Source organism: Embiotoca jacksoni, unplaced genomic scaffold (assembly GCF_022577435.1).
Source record: "Embiotoca jacksoni isolate LCO1_2020_lvr unplaced genomic scaffold, fEmbJac1.0.p SCAF_71, whole genome shotgun sequence".
NCBI classification, from domain to species: domain Eukaryota; kingdom Metazoa; phylum Chordata; class Actinopteri; family Embiotocidae; genus Embiotoca; species Embiotoca jacksoni.
The window spans coordinates 360360-385796 of NW_027185427.1; the positions used below are offsets into that span (position 1 = coordinate 360360).

Consider the following 25437-nt stretch of genomic DNA (forward strand, 5'->3'; position numbering starts at 1 on the left):
GTTGTAAACATAGCCTAGCACAGAATCGCACAATTCCAAAATGGATTAAATTCATTTTTTTCCTCAAAATTCTACACGCAATATCCCATAATGACAAAGTGAAAATAGTTTGTTTCAAATTTTTGCAAATCTATTAAAAATAAAGAACGAAAATATAACGCGTACATAAGTATTCACAGCCTTTGCTCAATACTTTGTTGAAGCACCTTTGGCAGAAATTACAGCCTCAAGTCTTTTTGAGTATGATGCTATAAGCTTGGCTCCTATTCTTGGGCAGTTTCTCCCGTTCTTCTTTGCAGGACCTCTCAAGCTCCATCAGGTTGGATGAGGAGCGTCGGTGCACAGCCATTTTCAGATCTCTCCAGAGGGTTCAATCAGGTTCAAGTCTGGTCTCTGGCTGGGCCACTCAAAGACATTCACAGAGTTGTCCCGAAGCCATTCCTTTGTTATCTTGGCTGTGTGCTTCAGGTCGTTGTCCTGTTGGAAGATGAACCTTCGCCCCAGTCTGAGGTCCAGAGCGCTCTGGAGAAGGTTTTCATCAAGGATGTCTCTGTACATTGCTGCATTCATCTTTCCCTCCATCCTGACTAGTCTCCCAGTTCCTGCCGCTGAAAAACATCCCCACAGCATGATGCTGCCACCACCATGCTTCACCGTAGAGATGGTATTGGCCAGGTGACGAGCGCTGCCTGGTTTCCTCCAAACATGACGCTTGGCATTCAGGCCAAAGAGTTCAATCTTTGTTTCATCAGACCAGAGGATTTAGTTTCTCATGGTCTGACAGTCCTTCAGGTGCCTTTTGGTAAACTCCAGGTGGGCTGTCATGTGTCTTTTACTGAGGAGTGGCTTCCGTCTGGCCACTCTACCATACAGACCTGCTTGGTGGAGTGCTGCAGAGATGGTTGTCCTTCTGGAAGGTTCTCCTCTCTTCACAGAGCAACGTTGGAGCTCTGTCAGAGTGACCATCGGGTTCTTGGTCACCTCCCTGACTAAGGCCCTTCTCCCCCGATCGCTCAGTTTGGCTGGGCGGACAACTCTAGGAAGAGTCCTGGTGGTTCAAACTTCTTCCATTTACGGATGATGGAGGCCACTGTGCTCATTGGGACCTTCAATGCTGCAGAAATGTACCCTTCCCCAGATCTGTGCCTCAATACAATCCTGTCTCGGAGGTCTACAGACAATTCTTTGGACTTCATGGCTCGGGTTGTGCTCTGACATGCACTGAACTGTGGGACCTTATATAGACGGTGTGTGTCTTTCCAAATCATGTCCAATCAACTGAATTTACCAGGTGGACTCCAATCAAGTTGTAGAAACATCTCAAGGATGATCAGTGGAAACAGGATGCACCTGAGCTCAATTTTGAGTGTAATGGCAAAGGCTGTGAATACTTATGTACATGTGATTTTTTTCATTTTTGATTTTTAATAGATTTGCAAAAAAATTCAAAAAAATGTATTTCACGTTGTCATTATGGGATATTGTGTGTAGAATTTTGAGGGAAAAATGAATTTAATCCATTTTGGAATAAGGCTGTAACATAACAAAATGTGGAAAAAGTGAAGCGCTGTGAATACTTTCCGGATGCACTGTATCTGCAGTTATTTGAAAAATTACATAAAACATGTTTTGCAGAGTCTCAGTCAATGTTTTTATTTTGCAGATTTATCAGACAAATATCACTTCAGTCTGCATAAATCTGGACCTTGTGTGAAACGCTTAAAACGAGGGCTTTTATCCTGAAAGGTGGACCCAGTAATCTCTAACCTAAAGTGTAATTTTTATCTGTCACTTATTCGGTGACACACATTTGCTGTATAGCTCTGACTATAAAAATACTGTCTTTATGTCATTTATTTGTACTTTATTAGTATGCAGCTGTTTGACTTCAGCTCCGTGGGAAAGCAGCCTCTCCTCTGGCTGCTGTCTGTGCATCATGTTGGGCAGCGCTGTGCCCCGTCATTGTAGAAAAGCATATAAAATGCTCTATAAAATATACCGTTGATAAATCCGGATGGCCCTGTGTGTGGGAAGAGACTGATTAATAGTAATAATAATAACCTTCTCGAATTTTACTATGAACTATTTAAATTTGAAAGCGCTGCGCAGAAATAGAAACCCTTACTCAAAAAACCCTCACATAAAAGATTTAATTGAACTCAAATTTGGAGGAATAAAAGCACGTGGGGCATGTGCTCGAACTTTATTTAGACACGGCCTTTGACGTAAACAAAATATCACGTGTCAATATCAGCGTTTCTCATTGGCTGTTACCTTCGCCCAGTATACTGTACCTCCGTTATCTCAGTAAGTTTGCCTGTGTGAAAACACAAAAATATAGACTATATTCACAATTAAGAGCAAATTTGGATGTATGTCAACATTATGTAGGTCCAAATTGACTGAAATATTTAATTTGGTGAAAATTATAATGCCAGTAAGATTGTGAAAAAGTCTAATAACTGCACATTTCATTCCCTTTATTTTCATAGTCCAGTTAATAGTTAATATACAATTTAGCTTGAATCAGTAGTAATAACTGAGACTTGGTCTGTTGTTCAATTCTGAAAAAAAAACAACACAAATTGTGTTAAATTGTCCAACACATGAAGTGTGTTATTATTTGAAACATCTGTTCACTGGTGGTAAGTGACGCTCCATCGGGTGGTACAACCGACCCCTTTCAGTCTTCTGGACGGTCTTGTGATATGAAGTCGGTATGTAAAGTCTACCACTCAAACCAAACAAGGAAGCACAGATATCACATTCATAAATTGGTGCTGAGGTGGGACGGCTCCGTTTGAAATATTGGGACTCTGCCTGCATCACCTGAATGACGGGAGTAAAAACTTCTCAGGTCGGTCACATTCAAGTTTGAAATACCTTTTTGTGTTTGAACAACAGAGAAATAACTGCAGGTCTACTATCAGTCTGTCAAAGTCTCGATTCTGGAAAGCTCTTCTGCTGGAATATTCTGTTGTGTTTGCCATAAATCTGTTATTATAGACATTTAATATCTTTTCTCCTCAGGAGGTGTTATTATTGTTCATTATATGAGAAGTTGGACTGGGATACTGTTGATACTGTTTGGGAGGCTGTCGCAGTTTTTCTTTAAAAGTTTACAGAAACTATTAATAACGGCTGAAGAGGGTCTGTCTTTATGCAGTAAAATATAAGATTCACCATTTCTCAATCAGCTAATCTGGTCCTGTTTCCCTCTCAAAGTACAGCTGAAATTAAATCTACATTCTTATGGAAACACAAATTTCCAATATTCACTCAAGCCACAAGCACCGGCCTCATGGTGGCGCTACAGGAAATGTAATGAGTGGGATTTCTCCTCAAGGGTTTCTGAGTGTTTAAAATTTCATGCAAGTCTATAAAGTATTTGTTTTAAATATTTTAATGGGGGACAGAAGACGCAACCAGTTCTCCTTGTTCCTGTTTCTCTAGGACGTGAGGAGGACGTGAGGACAGCGCTGGTCCGGGCAGCTTTTATACAACATGGTCAGATATAATTGGTCATTAAAGGACGATATCTAATCATTTGTCTGAGAAGTGGGGACAGATTTTCTGAAATATTCACCTCAGGTATTTCTAGTCAGCAAAGCCCATGACCGTTCCTCTGGCGCCACCATCAGGAGAAATAAAGGATGGCCTCAACCAAAAAAATACAAAACTAATTTACAGGCAGTCCAGTCAATAAACATCAACACGTACAAGTACTTCTTAATTTATTTACACAATTTTAAAATACACAAATACAGTGGCATTACAAATGAGGAGCAAAAGTCTTAAGGTGGGAGTGGAAAGACAGATTCCCCATGAGTCCACAGTAAGAAATGCATTGTGGGACATGAGCCGTCATCACCACCGCACAGTTCAACGTAAAATGAGACATGAAGACACAAAATAAGAAAAGACGGAGTGAGGCAGACACACACTGGAAAACGTAGCCCACGTAAAGTGTACTTGCATTTATCATCATCAGTGAGACAAACAGGTTAATCCACCACTTTATGTTTTTCAAGCCCGCGAGTGAAGAAGATTTCAGAAAAAAACTCTACCGGAGTGAGGCCTTCCCATCCCTGCAAACACGGTCGTCCCCTGTCAGACCTGTAGGCTCTGAGGTGGACAGAGGAGACGCACAATCCTACACAACAACAGAACAAACATGTACAGTTACCACTACAACCCTCCCCCACCCACTACAGAAAATGGCCTACAACACTTTGCAACCAGTCTATCACATCAACAAGTTTCTACTTTAAAATCTGCACCCCTCAGATTGAATCGTGGAGGCGAGTCTGCGGGGGATCGTAGGTGCAGGACTGCTGGTACCGAGCCAGGACCGAGCCGGGACCCAGCCGGGACTGAGCCGGGACCAGTTGGAACCAGCCAGGAACCGAGCAAGGAACCAGCCAGAACCGAGCCAGGAACCAGCTGGGACAGCTCTTAGCACTCACTGCTCCCCAAAACCTCCTGCTTCTGTTCACACATTAATCCAAACCTGCCCATTTTCTACCAGAGCTCTCACATCATTGGTCGGACCCTCTGAAGAGGGCGGGGCAGCACCAGAGACATTTGATCTGATTGGTTGGATCACACCGGAGGATTTATTCCATCCGGTGTCTCTCATTTTATCGTGCTCCGTGTGCCAGGTGTATCTACTTTAATATTCCCTACAAAATAAAAGCAGCTGTAAATTCTACATGTTTTTTTAATTTTCCTGTTTATTCTGTAGAAAAAAAACCAACAACAACACAGCTTCCATACTCCGCTCGCTGCTGATGCTTTCAAACTGGGATTCAATTTACAGAATCTAATTTCCAAAGGCCACTCTCGTTCAGCACTGTGCACCAATGAAGATGTGGCACTCCCAGATAAACAGCTCTAAAGAAGAATCAATACGGAGTCCAATGTCCCTTTAATGGTTTCAAGGACACACTAACTGTCTCCAGCTGTGCAGCCCTGGAGTTAAATGCTGTTTAATGGCACACACACAATATTAGACTGAGTACGTGTGAAATTGAAGTCAGTCGGAGTCACCAGGAGTCGTTCCTCCGATGATCCTGAACAGAAACAGAATTAATCAGTTTTCTTCTCCTAAAACTCTGAAAAATACCTTTTTTGTGGCGTCCGGCAGAGATCAAGTCTTACAGAAGTCTCGGTAGAAAATGTGGGCTTGAAACTAAAAATGGAAGCGGACGCTCTCGACTGAGGCTGAGGAGTAAAAAAAACTAAAAGAAAATACCCCTTGTTATGTTCACCCCCTCCTGTGAGTGTGTATACCCCAAGACACAACCACACGCACACTAAAAGCACATCACTTTGCACCGTCTTTAAAAGCCCCACGCCGTCCGCTCGGTGTGCAGATTCTCTTCACAGCTTCACTGCAGTCACAACCTGAAGACACCAACTAAACGTCTTTTTGGATCCACTACGACGTCCTGCTGCAACGCACCTGAGGAGCACATCGACACAAAAAGCAACTCACACGATGGGATTCACCTTCGAAAGAAACATACCGAGAGGCTCCCGTCCCATCGCGTCTACTGCAAACAGCTAAAAGAAGAAATGTGGACTCTGCCGTGATGGATCACACGTCTCCTTGTTTTTGTAATTAAAACTAATCCCACACACTATTTTCAACAACTAACCGACTCGTCCGTCTCCATTTTAAACCCTCGGCGGCGTCTGACAGGCTGGAGGAGACGGCTTAATGCTAACCAATAAAAACACGTACAATCGGAAGGTAAAAAACAGAAGATGCCAGAGAAAAGGGAATCCATGGCTTCAACACCAGCGAGGAGGAGGAGGAGGAGGAGGAGGAAGAGGAGGAGGAGGAGGAGGGGAGGTTCCACATTTCCCATGACAGGAGGAAAAAGGATGGCTGCTACTTTGCCAAGGTGGTTGTCCAGGCAACCAAACTGTTCTCCACCTGCCCATCTCTCTCTGACACACACACACACACACACGCACGCACAGACACACAAAGACACACACAGACATACACACACACGCACAGACATACATACACACACACACACACACACACACACACACACACTCTCCCAGCTGTGCACCTCTCCTTGTGTCAAGTGATCCGTAGCGCAGCAGGTTCATGTGCATTAGTTGGCAGTCTTCTGTGGCGTTTAAGAGTCCTGTTTATGTGTGTGAGACTGTGTGTGTGAGACTGTGTGTGTGTGTGTGTGTGTGTGTGTGTGTGTGTGTGTGTGTGTGTGTGTGTGTGTTGCGTGCGCTGCAGGTGGTGCATGTTGAGGCCTCCATGGTGCTCGGGTGGATGGGAGGGTTTCACCGCGGAGCCGCAGACTGGAGGCCGCTGGGTGTGACCCGGGACAGAGCCTGAGGGACACACAGGGAGAATGATGTCACTTCTATGATGAGGTCATCGACAGCATCACAATACAGCGAGAGCGAGGAGCACCACACTTCCCCGCCAGGAGTTAGAGAAGCCTGGTGCTCATGATTAGCTTATCTTAGCACAAACACAGGCTGCGGGGGGACCAGCGAGCACGTCTCTGTCCTCAGGGAGCTCAATCCATCAAAGACACCACTCAAAGTGTCCATCACACAGACAGGGAGCCAATCACAGCTGGTCTCTCTGGAAGGGAGGAAGGATGCCTCCCCCGTCTCTCAAACTTTCATCTGCAGCTCAGTAGTAACGTGCTGGTTTGTTTATATCCACTCGTTCTCCTTCTACACTCAATATGATCACCATAGCAACCAATGTGGATAAGACCAGAAATGAGGATTTCCATCTGCATGCGCAGATCAGATTGGACCACTCGAGTTGCGATCAATAAGTTCGGATCGTTCCTGAAACTCGGATCACCGAGTCACAGAGGACAGAACCTCCTCCGGCTCCGTTCACGTCAAGGTGCTGCGCTGCATTCATGTGCGGCAGGACGACGGTTCTGATTCTGATCCGATGTGCTGAATAACAGATTTGGACCGACAGTGTGAAGGAGGGAGGGTCAAAGTCGTTTTCTTGCTGGATTTGATGACATCAGAACTCCTTCAGTGGCAAAAACAAATGCAGAACTTGATTTTATCTCTGTGTCTGTGAGGGGCGGGGCAGCAGCAGGTTCAAATCCACCAATCAGCAGCCAGCCAGAAAGCAGGAAGGAGCTGTAAATGTGAACCACCTATCGACCCATTAGCGCTCTCCTCTGGTTGTCCGGGGAACTATGTCTCCTTTGTTTTTGTTCTGAACGGACAAATTTTAACGTTCGCGTTTCCTTCTCTGTTCATCACCATTCGTCTGGATTCTCTGTGTTTCCTGTCACCGTCCAACTATTAATTAAGAGCTAAATAATTACTTCTAATTCACTTTGCTCTGTATTTTTTCTCTCTCTTCTGTATAGGACCAAGGTCAGAGGAGAAACCAGCCCGTCAGTAACACCAGAACACGATGCTGTCATCATCATATCAACACACGCAAATAATGTGAATTATTCATTGGTGTTTGGATTATTAATGAGCAGAGATCATGTAGACAAAACAAAAGATGACCCCTCCCAGGCCATCTTCCCCACATTTAACCATTTCTACAGCAACACTGAATACAAAAAACTAAAACCCGTCAGATTGTTTTCAATCAGACCGAATTCTTTGTCCTGTTTCTAAAACTGTAAGGAAAAAAGAAAGAAGACAAAGATACAGAGAAGAACCACGTTAATCCTGCTATAATGAAATACTAAAGGTTCTGTATCAACTCCACACAGCACAGAGAAATATCTGCAGTTCATCTGAGCATGTTGCTGATTTATGAGTCTGTAGCTGATCAGATTCACTCATGAAAACACACCACTGACAGAACGACAGCTGCTGGTTGGAGAAGACGGTTTTAGACTTTTACTGCCTGTTCTGCGGCTCGGCCAGCAGAGGGCGCCATGGGTCCACTCAGAGCCGGAGAACAAAGGACAAATGAAGCTGTCCAACAGCAGAGTTCTGCAGCGCCTCCTGTCGGACCTCCAGCTGATTCTCCAAACAGAACCAGTGAGGAGAGAGTCATGAGAGTTTGGAGCATGAAGGTCAGCGCTGCTTTGTATTTTATGGGATGTCCAGCATTGACAGGGTGGGAGCAGGACAGATACCAGACTGGGTCCTACATGCTGACTACAGTGTACTTCATGATATCATATGCTGGTTTCTGCCGTGTCGAGCTGTGATGACACGTGTTTGAGCTTTAACAGCTTTAACTTACGGACTTGTTGCTGTTTCACAACTGCTGCTGCTGGTTTCTTCATGTCAGTGAAAACAGGAATGAACCAACGAATTCCATTGAAAGAGGAACTCCTCTACGTGTTGTCTGACATACACTTCCTGTTTTAAACATGCGGTGATCTCCTCGGTTCATATCAGTAACGGACGTGTCTGACATGGATGTCTGTCCGTGCGGGACTAACCTGTGAGGTGGACATGCGGGACGCGTCCTGGCGTCCTGTCAGGTCTGAGGAGGAGATGTTGACGGGCGCTCCACGATGAAGACGCATGCTCACCTTCCTCTCCTTCTCCATACCTGCAGGGCAACAAGGTTCACATGGTTCCAGTCAACGATGTGAAGTTTACAGACAGTATCTGTGTGTTTACTTCATGTAAACAGAAGGTGTGTGTGTGTGTGTGTCTACCTGTGTGTGAGGCAGGGTTCAGTGGGGATGGTGCTCCGACCTCCGGAGCGGCCCTGACTCTCCCCGCGGCCGAGGCCATGCCGCGGGCCGCGGGGTTCCTGCTGTGCCTCAGCCTCTCCTCCCGCTCCCGACGCTCCCTCTCCGCGTCCTCCACGGCCCGGTTGGCGCCCTGACACACGACATACGCACGTTATTTTTGCGGCAGCACTTTGGAGACATATTGAGGCTGTTTGTTCTGTTGTCTGACTATGCAAACAGGATAAACAGGAAGTAAGAGCAGGCTGAACACACTAACAGGCCGCCGCCCCGTTCTTCCGCTCACTGTGTTCCTTCATCCGTGACAGAATACATGAAAAGATTTGGTCTCTGTATGTTTAAAGTCCTCAACAAATTAAATCAACTGTCAAAAAATGTTAGTGTGATTTTGTCAGAGTGAACCTGTCAGAGGGGAGCGCTTGATTTAATGTTCAGAGCAGCCAATCAGGGCTCAGACCTCAGTAATTGTGTCACCTAATATTTTGTGTTTGTCAACCTCAGCTCTGCCTGCAGCTGAGTCACCACGGTAACCGTGCGAGTGATGGGGTGAAACAGGACTTACAAACTTGAGCATGTTCCAGTCGAAGACGTAGTCGTAGGAGAAGCCCTGCCGGTGGAACAGGTTCCTGAAGAGCTGACGGAGGTACGAGTAGTCGGGCTTATCGTCGAAGCGCAGCGAGCGGCAGAAGTTCAGGTAGGTGGCGAACTCCGCTGTGGGGACGAAGAGGACGAGAACGGATCAGCGTCAGACAGAGCTCCCCGAGAGGGGGTGTTACCATGGCGATGTCATTCACAGGCTCAAACCTACAGGGGTAGCCTTTGCAGAGGACCTCGATGGGCGTGGACATTTTCTTCTCACTGATGCGCTCGTACTTCTGTCTCTTGGTGGCGGCCTTCAGGCCCTGCCAGGGCAGAGAGCCCAGGTTGAAGTACATGAGGACGTATCCCAGGGACTCCAGGTCGTCCCGTCTGGACTGTTCTGTAGACACAGGGACAGGGGAGGACAGTCAGCGAGGAGGACAGTCACAGGGGAGGACAGTCAGCGAGGAGGACAGTCAGCGAGGAGGACAATCAGAGGGGAGGACAGTCAGCGAGGAGGACAGTCAGCGAGGAAGGCTGAGTCTGGTCCAGCAGGTCGGTGTGTATGTGTGTGTGTGTGTGTGTGTGTGTGCGTGCGTGTGTATGTGTGTGTGTGTGGGGGGGTCTTACCGATGCCCAGGTGTGTGTTGATGGAGGCGTAGCGGGCGGTGCCGGTCAGGTTCTTGTTCTCGCGGTAGGGGATGTGCTGGTGCGTGCGGGCGTCGCGATATTTCTTGGCCAGGCCGAAGTCGATGATGTAGACCAGGTTGCCCTTCTTGCCGAGTCCCATCAGGAAGTTGTCGGGCTTCACGTCCCGGTGGATGAAGTTCTTAGAGTGGATGTATTCGATGCGGCTGATCTGGAAGGAAGAACAGGAGACGACCAATCAGTGAGCTGCAACTTCCTGTGAAAATAATCATGCTGCACATCACAGAAATATTTTAGTTTGAATCTTTTTTATTTATTTATTAAACTTAGAGAACCGTGAGGCTCAAAGTTCCTACAAGGTCCTAAAAGCTGCGTATGTTTCCAGAACAGAGCGTCTGTGACTGGAATATAGAAACAAGGACTACATCAGCTGTCAAAATAAGAGCTTTAGATGCTGTTTAATTCATGTTCATTCAACACATAGACCTGCTGGATGAAACAAACAAAGAGACGTCTCTGACAACTGGACGTGTGGAGAAAACTCATTTAACATCCAGTAATATGGAATCACTTGTTTGATAATAAACATTTAATCAGATCATTTTAATGTGAAGAACACAGTTCCCACAAACCCCGTCACTTCCTGTTTTATTTGGTGACGAAAACAGGAGCAGAGGCTTTCTGATCGGAAATGAGGAGTTATTGTTGGTAAGAAAGAGAGTTTTGTTTGAACAGATTTACTTTAAGCTGTTAATACTTTCAGCTCAGATTCTGCTGATGACGAATTAAAAAAAAAAATCACACTGTGCTTGAAGAGTTTGCTTGAATTAATTAGGTTAATTAATGTGATCGAAAGATTGTGATTTCCTGGACGGATTGAAAGCTGAATTGTATTCATGTCTGTGTGGTGAATACAAAAACTGGAAACAGCCTGGCTCGGTTCAGAGGTCACAAAATCTTCTTATGAGCACCTTTGAGGTTCTGCTGAGTTTCCTCTCCAAACTCAGAGCTGCTCCAGAAACCTTGAGAGTGATTTTTGATTGACACATGAACTTAGAGAAGGACATGAGGTCAGTCAAACGGTCTCTCCTCAGTGTTCAGTTCAGTGTTCGTGCTGAATGACCAAACCTCCACCAGGTTTTCTGAAGCTGGGTCCCGGGTTGTGCCATGATACAATGGATGCTGTGTTGGTTCTGAAGTTATGGATCATTCTCTCTCTGGATTTGAGCTCATATTCATTCTGATGCTTTTGGAAACTACAGAGCAACTACCGGCTTTAAAAAGTACAACATGAACAAACCTCCACTAACTGTAAAGTCACTCATTAAGTCTCTCTTTTTAAAACCAGAGTGTAAAAATGACTCGGAGAGTTGTGGATTTAACATCACCACTGGTTACCTAGCAACTGCTCCCTGTAAAAACACAGTCTGCAGCACGTCAGAGACAACTTGTTATTTTTTCATTTTAATGTTTGTGCAGGTGAGGCGAGGTGCTTCAGGGTGGAATTAGTGACCGAACAGAACCAGACTTGTTTTTGTCCACAGACCGAATATAAAAGTGTTCGTAGCTTCCAGGTCGGAAAAATGGTTCCGATGCAGAAGTGTCTTAAGCTGCAATACCACCGAGTACCACTAGAGGTCGGCTTGAAAAAGCCTCCAGCTCCATAGACTCACATTCAACTTCTCTCATCAAATTCCCAGTCGATAAAATTAATAACAATAATAATAATCTATAAAAAAATTTTTTAGAAAATAAGCTTCAAAAGATGTGTTTTGGGGGCTTGTCTGTTTGATTGACAGGCCTGTGGTGCAGTCAGGTTACAGCTATCGGTGGGCGGGACGTAGTATCGTCAGGTTTCCAATTAGATCAGCCAGATCCACCGCTGGCTCCTCCCCCAGCTTGTCCAAATATGGTCACTTCCTGCTCCAAAATGCTCCGAACTAGCAAAGATGGTGACGGACAGAATCTGAACTGGAGGCTTCATAATGTTCACAAACCAACGGGTGACGTCATTGATGGTTGTGATTGGCTGTGTCCCTGTTTCCTGTCTTTATGCTAAGCTAAGCTAACCAGCGCCTGGCTGTGGCGTCCACCTTCTCATGCAACTCTTACAAAAACTCCTCCACATCCTCACAGATCATGTATCGTGTTGTAAAGCAGAAGCAGCTCTCACCATCTGGTCCGCCAGCAGCAGGACCGTCTTCAGACTGAACTTCCGGGAGCAGAAGTTGAACAGATCCTCCAGACTGGGACCCAGCAGCTCCATCACCATCACATTGTAGTCGCCCTCAGCCCCGCACCACTTTATCGTAGGAATACCCACTGAAAGAGGTCAGAGGTCGGAGCAGAACAGGAAGGAAACGGTTAGTTACACACGAACACACTGCAAGAAATAAGTCTCTCATATGCACCTTGAATATTTCCAAAACAGACCAACAATAAACTGGTGAGTGACCGCTGAACCACGATGGTCCTGAGAGTCACGTCTCCTCTCGGTGGCAAAGGAGATGAATACAGTCACACTGGCATTACAACTGTCACTCAAATCTGAGGAATCACCTTAGTTCACTTGTAAAAGTAATTCGTTGCACTATCACTGTCCATTAAATATATGAATCTAATCACTACGTTTTCATGTAAGACTGGAAAAAACAGGGAGATAAGAAGACGAAGTTTCTTCAGTGAGGAGGACAGAGTAATGTGAATACCTAACCGATAACATCTATCTATAACAGAACGACTGAGAAGATCAACAATTAAAACAGCCTTCATTTACATCCCTGAAACACACCTTGTTATTATTATGTTACCCATCATTCAGTGTGTCTGGTGTGACGTAAGAAGCCTGCAGATCATAAGTCCTCATGATGACTTCTTATGTTAGTATAAAGATAAAGTCGGATTCAGTGAATTCAGCACTGAAGATCAAACCTAACACCTGCTTCAAGGTACGTTTAATGTAAAGTCCTTCATTATTAGGAGGTGATCATGTGTGTTCCTGTCTTTTAAAGATGGACAGTCTGAAGTGTGCAGCTGCTGCCTGTCTGACCTTATTTAGGTGCTGAGATTAGGTCTGAACTGTAGTTCACTAACTGGGTTACAGACAGCTTCCTGCAGTAAGCAGATTTCTTATCCGTCATGAGAAGCAGAGACCTGGTTCCTGTAATCAGGTGGCGATTAGAGGAACCCCATTTCACCAGTTCCTTCCTGGAGAATCTCCATGTGTGCAGAACTGGGTTTCAACGGTAGTTTTTACATGTGTACGTGGAGACAGCATGTGCGTGAGAGCAGCTCTGGAAGCTGCTGATTGGTGGAAACAGAAGTATGATTATCAAGAAATGTGTCAAACTGAATATGTTTCGTCTTCTGTTTGCACTGATTAGTTTCATCAGTCATGGAATCATCAGAGAAACACCGCAGGTCCGATCCGCAGGGTCCATTAGAGCAGAGACATATGGACACGTCTGCTGTTTAGCACGGTGTGTGTGTGTGTGTGTGTGTGTGTGTGTGTGTGTGCGTGTGTGTGTGTGCGTGTGTGTGTGTGCCGGATCACATTACAGACCGGCACAAGTACCCACAGGTCTGTGAGGGTTATCAGAGTGCAAACGTGTTCTCAGAGTTTTCATCAGATCAGTAAATACTAAGCTCAACTTGAGAATAAGAGGAGAACTCTTCCCTCCATGTCAGCTCACCCTGCTGATACACACCAGTGTGTAACACACACAGGACATCCTGAAGATGTGACCAGCTCGCTCCACACAGACCAGCTGGTTCAGCGTGAGCTCTGATTGGCTGAGGTTGTCGAGGCCGAGAGGCCATCTGGCATTTCCTTCTACAGGCAGACGGCCACGAAATGCTGCTGATCAGCACCTTATACACACACACGCACACACACACACACACACACACACACACACACACACACACACACACACACACACACACACCAACTATTTATATATATCCCTCGGTCTGGGTTAGCTTCTGTGTCTCAATAAATCCAGCCCTGCTGGAACAGAAATACAAATGCATGCGTGTGCGGAGACAAACTGCCTCTAAAGACAGAACATGCTCATGAGGACACGGAGAAATCCTGAGCCAGCACAGAAGGCTCATTGTGCAGCGTGCTCCAGCAGCCACCTGTGCAGCTCCCTGCAGAGATGCATGCAGGGAATGCATGCAGAGATGTATGCAGAGAGGCATGCAGAGATGTATGCAGAGAGGCATGCAGGACTCCTGCGGTGCCTGAGGAGGACCGGAGAAGGCAGTTGTCCGTTGTCTTCAACCAGCAGCATTACTGAGCAGACAGAACATTTAAAGACGGACTCAGACTGGTGTCTCTCATTCTGTCCTGTAGAACCTCCAGACCTTCACACGGGCTTTTAGCCATGCTGACATTACTGACGTGTGTCGGCCATTTATTGTGTTTTATTGGCAATATGCCTCCAACAGTCACAGTAAGAAGATCTCTGTGCTGAAGAGCCTATGAGCCAAACCTCAGGTCTCTATTCAAAGGTTCATTACCTGGAGGAGACGAGGCCACACCCGACCTCCACCCGTCACCACCTGCAGCTGGTTCTCCCATGAACGCAGCTTGTCAGAGGCTTTGACCCTGTTCTGTGTTGGTGGTTTACGGTGATGGATGGAAGCTGTTTTATTCAGTCCCTCCAGGATTTCACTGAGTTTTTATGTGATTGTTGCGATCAAGAATTGTGATGTAATTTGAGGAGTTTTAAGTGAGTTTCATGCGTAAAATCAGAGATTCTGCTGACGACATTTTTTGCTGAAAAATCGTGTGAATTAAAACAAATCTGCAAGCTCAGTTTGCTTGAATTGGCGTTAATTATTGCGATCGCAGAGGTTAAAGTGCACGTAAATATGAACGAGGGTTCGGTCCTGAATGTGTGTGTGTGTGTTCCCGTGTCAGGTACCTCCTCCCTGCATCATCTTGTAGATCTTGCTCTCTATGTGGAGCTGTGGGTGTTTGGTCTTCACACATTCCAGTTTGATGGCGACCTCCTCTCCGACGGAGATATCAGTACCTGGGAGAGACAGACAGACGGACGCAGAGGTTAGTTTATTAAAAACACGTCACATGGTTCAGTTTTATAGCCTCTACACTCCCAGGTTGTCTCACACAAACACAGGATTAATAAAATCTAACAGTATCTGATCTGAAAGCAATGTGGTCACTCAGTAATGCTGCCGGGGCAACGTCCAAAATAAATCTGTTAATCATGTACATCCAAATCACACCAGTTTCCTTTATCGACGAGCCCCAGAGGAACCAGGAACCTCATAAATCTACATGTACTCTGCTCTGCAGCACAAACTCCTCCCAGCTGTCGTTGCTTCGGGAGCTCGCGTCCGTTCACACGCTGCAGGATTTTGGGAGATCCCTCTGAAACAGACACATCTGTGCTTCAGTTGCTCTCTGACTAAATATGGTTACAGGGTCCAGCTCCCTCCCCGGGAACCGTAACTGGACACCAGGTTACGCAATCCCATCTCTCTCTCTCTCTCTCTCTCTAACACACACGGTCTCCTACGAGGAGCAGCTCGCCCGATGGAGAGTCATCCATTTCTCTGGGTGATATCATGTGGGTGGGATGAGCTGCACACGGAGGCCCACGGCTGTTTAAAGCTCAGGTTTAACCACAAGGACTGGTTCAGTAGCGCTGAAGGAAGGCCTGGGAGCACGTGGGCGTACGAGCTGCCAGCAGGAGCTGCTGCAGCTTCACAAAGAAACAGCAAAACAAAGAGCACGAGGCAAATCTGCTGATTCTCCTCCGTGCAGCTCAATGAGAGGACATCCATCAGCCCGGCTGGGTCATCAGATCAATATCCAACCTAATGTGTGTGTGTGTGTGTGTGTGTGTGTGTGTGTGTGTGTGTGTGTGTGTGTGTGTGTGTCTGTGTGTGTGTGTCTGTGTGTGTGTGGGGGGGGGGGGGGGTAGTAACTTTAAAGGGTCACTTCACCCACATGGACAGAAATCAAACATCGACCCTTCAGGTTCGGTTGGATGGACGGCTGCATCTGACATAAAATGGTTTTCTTTGTTCAACAGGGTCATGATCAATACACAAGAAAACTATGAAAAGGCTCCATTAAACAGATGTTTTTTATTCCCCCTTCCTTCATGTCATGTTTTCATTTCATGACAAAACTGCATACAGATTTGGACCCATTCTTTTCTTGCCTTATTTCTCATCATGTGAAGGTTTATTATTGTATTTTTTTTCCTTTCTGCATATACAGCACGTTAATAAAAGATGGGACATACAGGTGTGTGCCACATCAGGTATAACACTTACAAATACCAATAATACATTTTATATATGATTGTCAGACACCTCATGTTGACTGTAACGCTGTAACCTGCTGCAGAACGTTGAGAGTAAATACTTAGTTTCATCTCTTGATCAACACCAGCAGCGGAGATTCACACGTTTCTGCGAGCAGTGGTCTGAGTGACGTTCACGTTTCAAGAGGGGGCGGCGCTTCACTGTCTGAGACCGAAGAGGTTCAGGAGATACCAGCTGGGTTTCCTTTGTGTCACCGTGAATTCATCCCCCAGAGTCAGACTGCCAACACTGAGTTCCACAGGGGCCTTCTGGGTCGTCTGAGGGGAAAACATCCACCATGAACCACCTGAACTGTGGCGCCATGGCAACAGGCTTCTTCAACACGACAACACGCCCGCTCAGCGCTCCCAGCTCAGTGCTTTAAAATACTCAGTTATATTTCAGCTCCTTTATTACTCCACTAACAGCGTTCCTTTGAGTCCATTGTTCCCGTGCTGTCTTTGATTAGTTTAACACTGTAAAAGGTCACAAAAAGGTTTTAAATTCAGTTTCACTCATCCGTGTCGGTCATTTAAAGTCGAACAAAGGCTTACTAAAGGAATGATTCCCATCAGTGAGTGACGTGTAAACCAGCGCTGTTCTGCTGTTTAAGTGTCACTTCAACACAAAGACACTCGACTCACGGCGACTTACAGCTCCAGTGCTAGGTTTGGTCAATCAATCAATCAATCAATCAATCAATCAATCAATCAATCAATCAATCAATCAATCACCAGCAGCAGTGAAGAAGATGCAGGGCTCTCAGCAACGGAGCGAACCAGAGTTTCATTCTGCTCTCCTGCTTCACAGGAATGTGATTTGTCTGGGCAGATTTTTGTGGGGAATGCAGCCCCCCGCTGACCAGGGCAGGTTCTGTGTGTGTGTGTGTGTGTGTGTGTGTGTGTGTGTGTTTATCCTGCAGTACTGCGGCTGAAACATGTTCGGACACGTTTCTCTGCACGGCTTCACAAACAGCAAACTGAAAGTATCACATCTGAAATATGCAAATAAGTAATGACGGGCTGCAGTAAATCATCTTGTGATGAATAAATATAAACAAGTCAACCTTCCCCAAGTAGGAACCCAAAAACTTTAAAGAATGAAAAGCGGTTTGTTAACACCATGTCCTGCCTCATCAGGGTGTTACTCAACACAGCGCACACGCACTGCAGAGACAGGCGAAGTGACCACGTTACTCCAGTTGATGACAACGACTGGTTGCGTGACTGTGAATGAAATAAATTATTTTATTGATGGCTGCTCATCATTTGGACTCAGAAGTGAAAAAGTGCTCTGAGCCACTAGATTTAGAAGTAACGAACGCAGGGCTGTGAGGTGAGTGTGAGCTGGTACGTCCAGAGATGATGTTCAGAGTGTGTCCTCAGTGACGTGCTGCATTCATTCACTTCCTGCTGAGAAACTCAACTCCTTTATGACCCCTCTGCATGTAGCTGCAAGCAAAAACACACAATACTCAGACCAGATTTCACAACTTCCTGAGTTAGAGAAAAGTACATCTGAGATGACATCAACATAACCACCAACGCCACGGCAACAGCAGAACAAAGCTTGTGCCGTGAGCAGCACCAGGTCCGAGCACGTCGGAGCGGCTCTGTTATTCCAGCAGCTCCAGGACGACCTCCACGCAACCTCTGCTTATGTAAGCCGACCCGTCCCGTTCAGCACACGCTGCAGGGGCCCCTTCAGAGTACCGAGGATCCGCTGGTCCAGTTCTACGTTAAGACGTTTGTACTGCTGTGACGCAAGATCGTTTTAATCCCCGAGGCCACAAATACATGACTGACAGCACAGCTACGTCCTTTACGTCAGGTAAATGTGGGCTGTCAGGCCACGTCAAACTACGCTGTGTTTAACTGTGTTACTGGTGACAGGTGACCCCCCGCTGACTGTGAAGAGACCAATGGTTAAAAAAAAAAAAAAAAACTTCTACTCAAACCCTCATTTATCAAAGAAGCCCGCTGGCCTGCAGTGAGTCCAGGAAGCGACAGCACCGGGCCAGTAAATAGTCCGACCCACGACTCCCTGTAAAATCCCAACCTGAGATGTTTCCACTGAAACTTCCTCTCCTGGTGTTCAACCTCATCCTCCATCCTCTAATCCTCCCAATTATATATTTACAAGTTTGGAACAAGAAAAAAAGAAAACAAAAGAAAACATTTCTACCTGAAACTGACTTGGATGTTTCTCTGATCAAAGGTTTAATGATATGTGGTATCAGCTTTCTATAACGACTTCTCGGGTGATACCGAGCCTTCCTGACGTCAGCCAGCCGGCCTCGATGAGCGGAAACTTCCAGCATCCAAACCTTTGGAGCGTGTTTCAACACGAACCATCAGATAAGAGATTCAACAGAAAACACTGCGTGACTCAGACACCTGACTAACCGCTCGTGCAGTCTTTGTGCACTGATAACATTTTGTGGTGACGAACCTCTCAAACAGGCGACAGGTTAATGTTGCTGTTCTGCCAGGTTTGGACCCGGCCACAGCTCCCCTCCTCCTGCCAGTAACACACAGCCTCTCCCACCATCATGAGCAGAGTCCAGCTCTCAGACAGCACTGGCGCCGCCGCCACCTTCACACTGTACGGGAGTGTTCATGTTAAGAGTGACAGCTGCAGCTCTGCTTCACCGGCCAACTTTGATTTCCTCTGAGATGCTCTTGTTGTGTTTTAAATGTTTTTAAAAATATTACGATGAAATTATTGCTGGCAGCGCTGCAGGATGGGCGGTTTCCACAGAAGCCCTCAGTGTTCAGGCTGATCAACAATGTTACATCACATTAGTCACCAGCAACTCAGAGGAGGAGGGAGGAGGGAGGGAGGCAGGGGGTTGGAGGGGGGGGGGGCGCTACAAAGCACAACGTGATTATACAACCAGCTGGCAGCTCTCACTATCAGTGCAAACAACAGGTCATGTGGAAGATAGGCGGGATCCAATAAAGCCTTCATTAAGCTGCTGAGGAACGCAGGTTCATGACGGTGGCTGCAGGAGGAGGTTTGACCTCGTCAGGTGTTTGATCCAGCTTACCTGTCTGTCAGGACAACTTTGGTAGATGTCCCAGAACATCTGACACACAGAAGAACTTTGAATGAGCAGGTGTGTGAAGGAATACATTAAAATCAACGTTAGAGAGCCGCAGCTACACCCGCTCTGAAAACACATTTACATTATTTATATTTACTGTTTTGCATCGTCAGAGCAGCAAAAAGACACCGAGGAGGACAAACCGTGTCCTCAGCAGAAGACAAACTGCTTCTCATCTCGTGAGTGGAGCTGAAGCATGAACTCAGCTGCAGTCTGCTTCAAGTTTCTTGTTAAACCTTTTAGTTACGTCGATTTGACCGAGACACCGACGACACAGAGCGACACCGACCTGCGAACACATCATCAGGAAAATCAATCTGCAGAGACCGACAGAGTCTGATGTGTTTATTCATGCTCGATGAAGAGCTCAAAGAAACACGTGACCGCGTGTTATTTGGATCCAAGTGATCCACTGATGTGGAGAATAATTCAAACGTCGATAAAAGACACCAAACAGCCTTTAAATTACAGTCCAACAGTTCCCAGTGAACACCGAGTAGTTTGGATTGAAATGCTCGTCCCTGGTGGACATGCTGCTGATGGACTGTGTGGATGCTGAGGAGGAAAGTGTTGACTTGATTGACACAAGTCAAACACACCAGGACTCATTTTACTGTCCACGTTTGTTGAAATGCTTCCACCCCGTGTTATCTCTTCAACAGCATCGCGTTCAAAAAACAACTTCCAGTCATTTTACGTGATACGAAAAGCAGATCCATGAAACTTACTGATGGTGACATCACAATTAAATCTCACGCTTTCCTGCTGTGGAAAGTGGAAGCAGCCTGTCAGGAGATGTCCCTGATGTCCCTCAGTATAAACTCTGACATGTCCCTCAGTATAAACTCTGACATGTCCCTCAGTATAAACTCTGACATGTCCCTGATGTCCCTCAGTATAAACTCTGACATGTCCCTCAGTATAAACTCTGACATGTCCCTCAGTATAAACTCTGACATGTCCCTGATGTCTCTCGTGCTCTCCGGGGAGCCTCATGTGCCCGGAGACGTGTCCCAGCTCGGTCTCCGGGTGTTAACCTCCGGAGACCTCCGGGAGACTGATGCAGCCTTTTGTTCCCTCACAGGGAGCAAACCGAACCGGCCCGCTGGGCTCACCGGAGGATGCTCAGCACCTGCACGTTCAGACCGGATGTTAGCGACCACCTCAGGTAGCTGGATGGACACCGTGCGGCCCGGTCCCGGTCCCGGTCCCGGACTCCTCCGCTGCCTCCAGGTGAGCGGAAGCAGGATGCTCCCAGGATAACTAGCTGACTGATAATAAAGGGCTGAGCTACACGGAAGTCGTTACACCTTAAAGCGGCTCATTTCCAGGTGAATTCACGGTGTTACCGACAAAATACCGGATCCGGTGAACACCGACGTGGTTAATGCGGATATAAATGGAGCGAGCAGCTGGTTCTGTTGCTACACACAGCTAGCTGAGATGCTAATGTTGTCCAACACCGAGCAGCTGATCGACCATCAGCCCGGAGAGGGTGCCGACCGGCGGGCTGACGTCCCTCTACCGGGCTGGAGTGAATACAAACAAACCGGAACACGGAGAGAAGTGGACCTACCCAGGTAGATGTCTCCGAACGACCCACTTCCAATCTTCCTGCCCAGTCGGTATCGGTTCCCCACTCTCAGCTCCATGGAGGCGACCTGCTGTCGGCTCGCTCCAAAACCTCCAAAAAACGATTATAAAAAGGTTCGGGGTTCCGCCCGAGTTTGTTCCACAGCAGAGGAGGCAGAATCAGACGACTGAGGTCCGTTACAGAGGAGACCTGTCCCCGGTGAAGGCTGTCTCCAGATCCGGTCTTCTTTCTCGATCTTTCGCCTCTTGTTTTAAAACCCTCCTGAACTCATATTGCGACGATACCGGGCTGGTTCCGAAGATTAAACCGTCTACTTTCTGCTCCCGCTGTTTTTGACGTCGGTCCGGTTCGATTCTCCGCGGATGAAGCTGGATTTTTGAGGGACTCCTGTCAGGATTGAGCCCCGGGACCGGTCGTTCTGCCTTCGGTGACTATCAACTCTGTTCGGACCTGCTCGACGCTCCGCAGGATGCGCATGACGTCACTTCCCTGCTGGGAGGTGACGTCGCCAGAGAGCGTGACGGCACAGAGCGCCCAACGGACACCACCGTCAGTAACAGCCTGACCGAGCCAGGCCCGAACCCGCACTCAGACTCAACGGTACCGGCCGATAGGAGTCAAAATACACTTAACTCTGAAATATTAAACTACTTTACATGGAAATACTCCGATCAGCTGACACGATCAGTGTTTCTGGTGCTCCTCCTCCTGTCTCCAGCCTCCATCTTTACAGGGATGTCGGGTTTTGTTCCAGGTTTCACTAGAACTGATCATTCTGCTGTATCTCGGTCCATTAGAGATTTCACTGCTTTCTGTACAACAAACACTTCAGCTGAAACTTCCGCTGACACGTTTAACTCCTGCTTCAACACACCACAAGCAACACATTAGCATTAAAAACATTAATTAAAATTGTTTCAAAGGCTCAGAGGACGAATTGAAAAACAAACACGTGTATTTCAATTCGTTTTCTTGAAGTTTTCACTCAGTGACCCACAGTCCTCCTGGCCGCCATCTGTGCCTCCGTCCCGTCCCCCTTCAGCGCCCTGTTGCTGCTCTTGTGGTTTGCTGTCAGAGACTAATCTCCGAAACCAAAGACTCTCAGTCTGCACGACAACAAAAGATGAGTTCCTTTGTCCAGCTGGCCTCTGTCCATCCTCTCACGAGCTGTAAACTGCACGAAATAACCACAAATAAACAAACAAACAAATAAACAAACAGTTTCAGCTGCCGCAACGTGGTTAAAACCTCAATTCATCTGTAGCCGTTTCTTTAAAATGAACATATTTTTCATTCAAATGTAAATGATAATGTGATTATTAAAGGAGGGTATTATATGTAAAGTAATCCTGTTTCCCACATGAACAATAACGAGTGGATGAATGTCTGGCAGCTGTTTGGTGATGAAAGGTGTTTTTCACTTCCATTGCAGATGGATGTTTTGACCCTTCAGCTTTTTTTCGTTGAACAATAGTTGTAAAATACGCACAAAGTGCCATATTAATAGTAATAACACAATAATATGGTATTATTATGTATTTATCTTTTTTTGTCATTTTAGTTAAAGTAAATTGCGCTTTTATTGTGAAGCAGGAAGTCGGAAGTCGTGTGTCGTCGCTCTTGCCACGCGTCTTTCTGCTTCCTTTTTCTGGACTCAGTTCCTTGTTGTCACTTCGGTTCCGTCTGCATTGGACTCAGAGGAATGGCGTCTGCTGGGTACGGAGATAGGACGGGAGCAGACGGAGAGGAAGAGGAGGATGTCAGCGTGAAGAAGGACCAAACGGAACCGAGCCGGTACTCAGGAGAGCTCCTCTCATTTCACCTGCGATGCCAGGAGTTCGTTCACGAGCTGCTGGACTCCAGCATGATTGAATTCAATTTAACTGAACTGTACAAGTTTTGTTTCCTGTGAAATCTAAAACTGCAGATTATTAACCGGATTATTAATAAATTTGATTTCATCCAACTGAAAGTTGATCAGCTCCGGCTGCAGATAAACATTTATTACCTTTAAAAACACTTTTTACACAGCAGACATGTTGAGGAGAAAAGCTCAGGTGAGTTTATCAGGTTTACCGGGACGCTCAACGGAGCATGCGCACAGTACTGCAGTTAATAAGGTTAATGAAGCCCGGTAACCTGAAGGTGGTCCTTATTAATGCTGACGTGATGTATTGTTTTTAGAAAAGCGGAACCACAATGTGTATTTCCTGATAAGTCTGTGTAGGGTAGGATCATATTTATTAAGATGTTATTCACTGAAAGGAGGTTTCCTGATCAATAAATGAAGGGGGCGGAGCCTTCCTCTGTCACAGTGCAGCTGCTGCATCTTACCTGTCCAATAAATCAGTGCACGTGTCTCATCTGGTCACCTCGTACTGCCCCCAGGATGGAGTCTTGTTTGGATCAACCCAGTGATTCAATTATTTGTGAGGTCGTCACGTACTCGCCGTCCACACTGCCAGGTGAGGAGACCGTTCTCAGGTGTCCTCAGGTGTTCTCAGAACTTCTCAGGTGTGAAGCCGTCTGAGCCAAAGCGCGCGTCCTCATGTTTTTATTTCACTTCCTGTCCTCCTCTAGCCAAAGATTACGACCCCGACACCACTGAACCAATCAGCAGTGGGCTTCGGAAGATGGAGGAGCTGTTGTCGTGGAAACGAAGCGAAGCCAACCCCTTCAATGTGGCATCGGTTCCTCTGGCTCCTCGGGAGCCTCCTCTGGCCAGCAGCACTAATCGGACCCTGGTGTCGCACGACATGAAGGGGGGCTACCTGGACGACAGGTACGGATGAATAAATAAGAATAAAACATCTGGAGAGGAGGAGCAGGAGGAGGAGGAGCAGGAAGGGGAGGAGGAGGAGACATTGTCTTCTCTTCCTCCTGATGTGGTACTCTGAATGATTGTCTCCCTCACGGTTTACATACAGCTGCGGAGGCTCTGCAGGGTTCACGTGTTGGATGAATCAGTGAGGGTTGACTTAGGTTAGGTTAGGTTAGGTTAGGTTAGGTAGTTACTTTATTAATCCCCGAGGGGAAAATTTTTTCTTCATGGTCCATGTCTGTGTTCTGATCCCTGGACAGTGAACACGTCTCACCGGACCGGACCAACATCACTGGATCTCTTCCACACACAGGCCTCTCTGACAGGACGGAAACGGACCCGTTTTTGTTCCATGGCTAATAAAACGGGCGTTTCTTTAGATGTTTGATATTTTAAAAAGACAACAGGGACATATTGAGACCCTCTGCTGAATATTTTTTTTAGTTTTGAGTGAGTCTCTGCTGTGCAGCTGTTGTCAGATGATGTCAGCTGATAGTTTGAATCTTCCTGGTCAGACGGCTGCAGTTGTCTCAGACCTGACGGCGGTCTGATGGCGGTCTGATGGCGGTCTGATGGCGGTCTGACGGCGGTCTGATGGCGGTCTGATGGCGGCGGTCGTCTCGACACTGCAGGTCAGCTCAGATCTGTCTGTGCTGCTCGGTGATTGGAGCTGAGTGTTGTGGTCATCGTGACCTGACGGAGGCGGAGCTCTCTGACCCGGGGCACCTCGCCGTGACCTATGTGACCTGATGATCTTCTGATGTCACTGTTTCCTGCACTGATTCATGACAGGATGAAATGAAGTGAGGACACAGAGCTGTGTGCTGAAACCCCAGACTGGATATAAAAAATTAGTACAATGCAGAAGTGTCTTCAGCTGCAATACCACAGAGTGCCACTAGAAGTCGGCTCCAAAAAGCCTCCGGCTCCATAGACTCCCATTCAACTTCTCATGAAGTTCATAGTCAATAAAATTTCTCATCGAGTTTTCTGTATGTCATTCGCTAAATTCACTCTTCCAGATTAGTGCTCTAGCCGTCCATCTGAAAATAATCCCTCATTCATTAGAAAATAAGATTCAAAAAGACCTGTTTTTGGGGGCGTGTCTGTTTGATTGACAGCCCTGTGCACCACAAGGCTGTCAATCAAACAGACAGGTTACAGCTATCGGTGGGCGGGACGTAGTATCATCAGGTTTCCAATCAGATCAGTCAGATCCACCGCTGGCTCCTCCCCCAGCTTGTCCAAATATGGTCACTTCCTGCTCCAAAACGCTTCGAACTCACTGCTGGCTGCTGATTGGCTGAAATATACTCGAGAAACAGCCATAATGAGACAGATCTGGTCACATTTACTTAATCGTGGCTGCAGTATTCAGCCTGAAGTTCTGACCTCCGGCTGAAGAGGGTCAGAGTTCAGGAGGCCGACGTTTCACAGCTGCTTGAAGACTTGTTTGCTTTGTGTCCCTGATGGTCCTTCTCATCCACTGTCTTCCTCCCATCTTGTCCCTGCTGTCCCGTCCCGTCCTTCTTCCTTGTGTTGTTTAGGTTCATCCAGGGCGCCAAATCGGCGACTCCGTACGCCTTCTACCACTGGAACTACATCGATGTCTTCAACTACTTCACTCATCAGCTGGTGACGGTTCCTCCGGTCG

The 25437-nt window shown here is 46.7% G+C and overlaps 2 protein-coding genes across 4 annotated transcripts in view; one reads left to right on the forward strand and one right to left on the reverse strand.

Moving 5' to 3' along the window:
- Positions 1 to 3717: 3717 nt before the first annotated feature.
- csnk1da (casein kinase 1, delta a) lies at positions 3718 to 21456 on the reverse strand. Its single transcript, XM_069177297.1, has 9 exons — positions 20945 to 21456; positions 14849 to 14959; positions 12091 to 12239; positions 9900 to 10128; positions 9499 to 9669; positions 9253 to 9401; positions 8655 to 8823; positions 8433 to 8545; positions 3718 to 6366 (listed from the first exon to the last, which is right to left on the reverse strand). The coding sequence occupies exons 1-9, from the start codon at positions 21018 to 21020 to the stop codon at positions 6316 to 6318; spliced, it is 1218 nt and encodes a 405-aa protein (XP_069033398.1). The 5' UTR covers positions 21021 to 21456; the 3' UTR covers positions 3718 to 6315.
- A 1140-nt stretch (positions 21457 to 22596) lies between these two features.
- The window catches only part of engase (endo-beta-N-acetylglucosaminidase), a 12748-nt gene continuing 9907 nt past the window's right edge, over positions 22597 to 25437 (forward strand). For 2 of the 3 annotated variants that reach the window (XR_011179713.1, XM_069177286.1), the window contains exons 1-4: positions 22597 to 22756; positions 23351 to 23427; positions 23543 to 23744; positions 25331 to 25437. The exon at positions 25331 to 25437 is cut by the window's right edge and continues 42 nt beyond it. Coding sequence is in view for 2 of the 3 variants with exons in the window: in XM_069177286.1 (XP_069033387.1) it covers positions 22665 to 22756; positions 23351 to 23427; positions 23543 to 23744; positions 25331 to 25437 (478 nt within the window). In the remaining variant the exon portion in view is untranslated. Of the gene's footprint in view, positions 22757 to 23350; positions 23428 to 23542; positions 23745 to 24457; positions 24587 to 25330 lie in introns of those variants that run through there. The other variant, XM_069177287.1, reaches the window with a different exon arrangement.

What these genes read in the sequence shown, in the direction of transcription:
- csnk1da (XM_069177297.1), bottom strand. Translation starts at nt 21,020, where the DNA reads ATGGAGCTGAGAGTGGGGAACCGATACCGACTGGGCAGGAAGATTGGA. An exon ending in GTTCGGAGACATCTACCTGG is followed by an intron (nt 14,960 to 20,944) that starts GTAGGTCCACTT and finishes TGTCTCTCCCAG; the next exon opens with GTACTGATATCTCCGTCGGA. An exon ending in CCTCTGCAAAGGCTACCCCT is followed by an intron (nt 9,402 to 9,498) that starts GTAGGTTTGAGC and finishes TCGTCCCCACAG; the next exon opens with CGGAGTTCGCCACCTACCTG.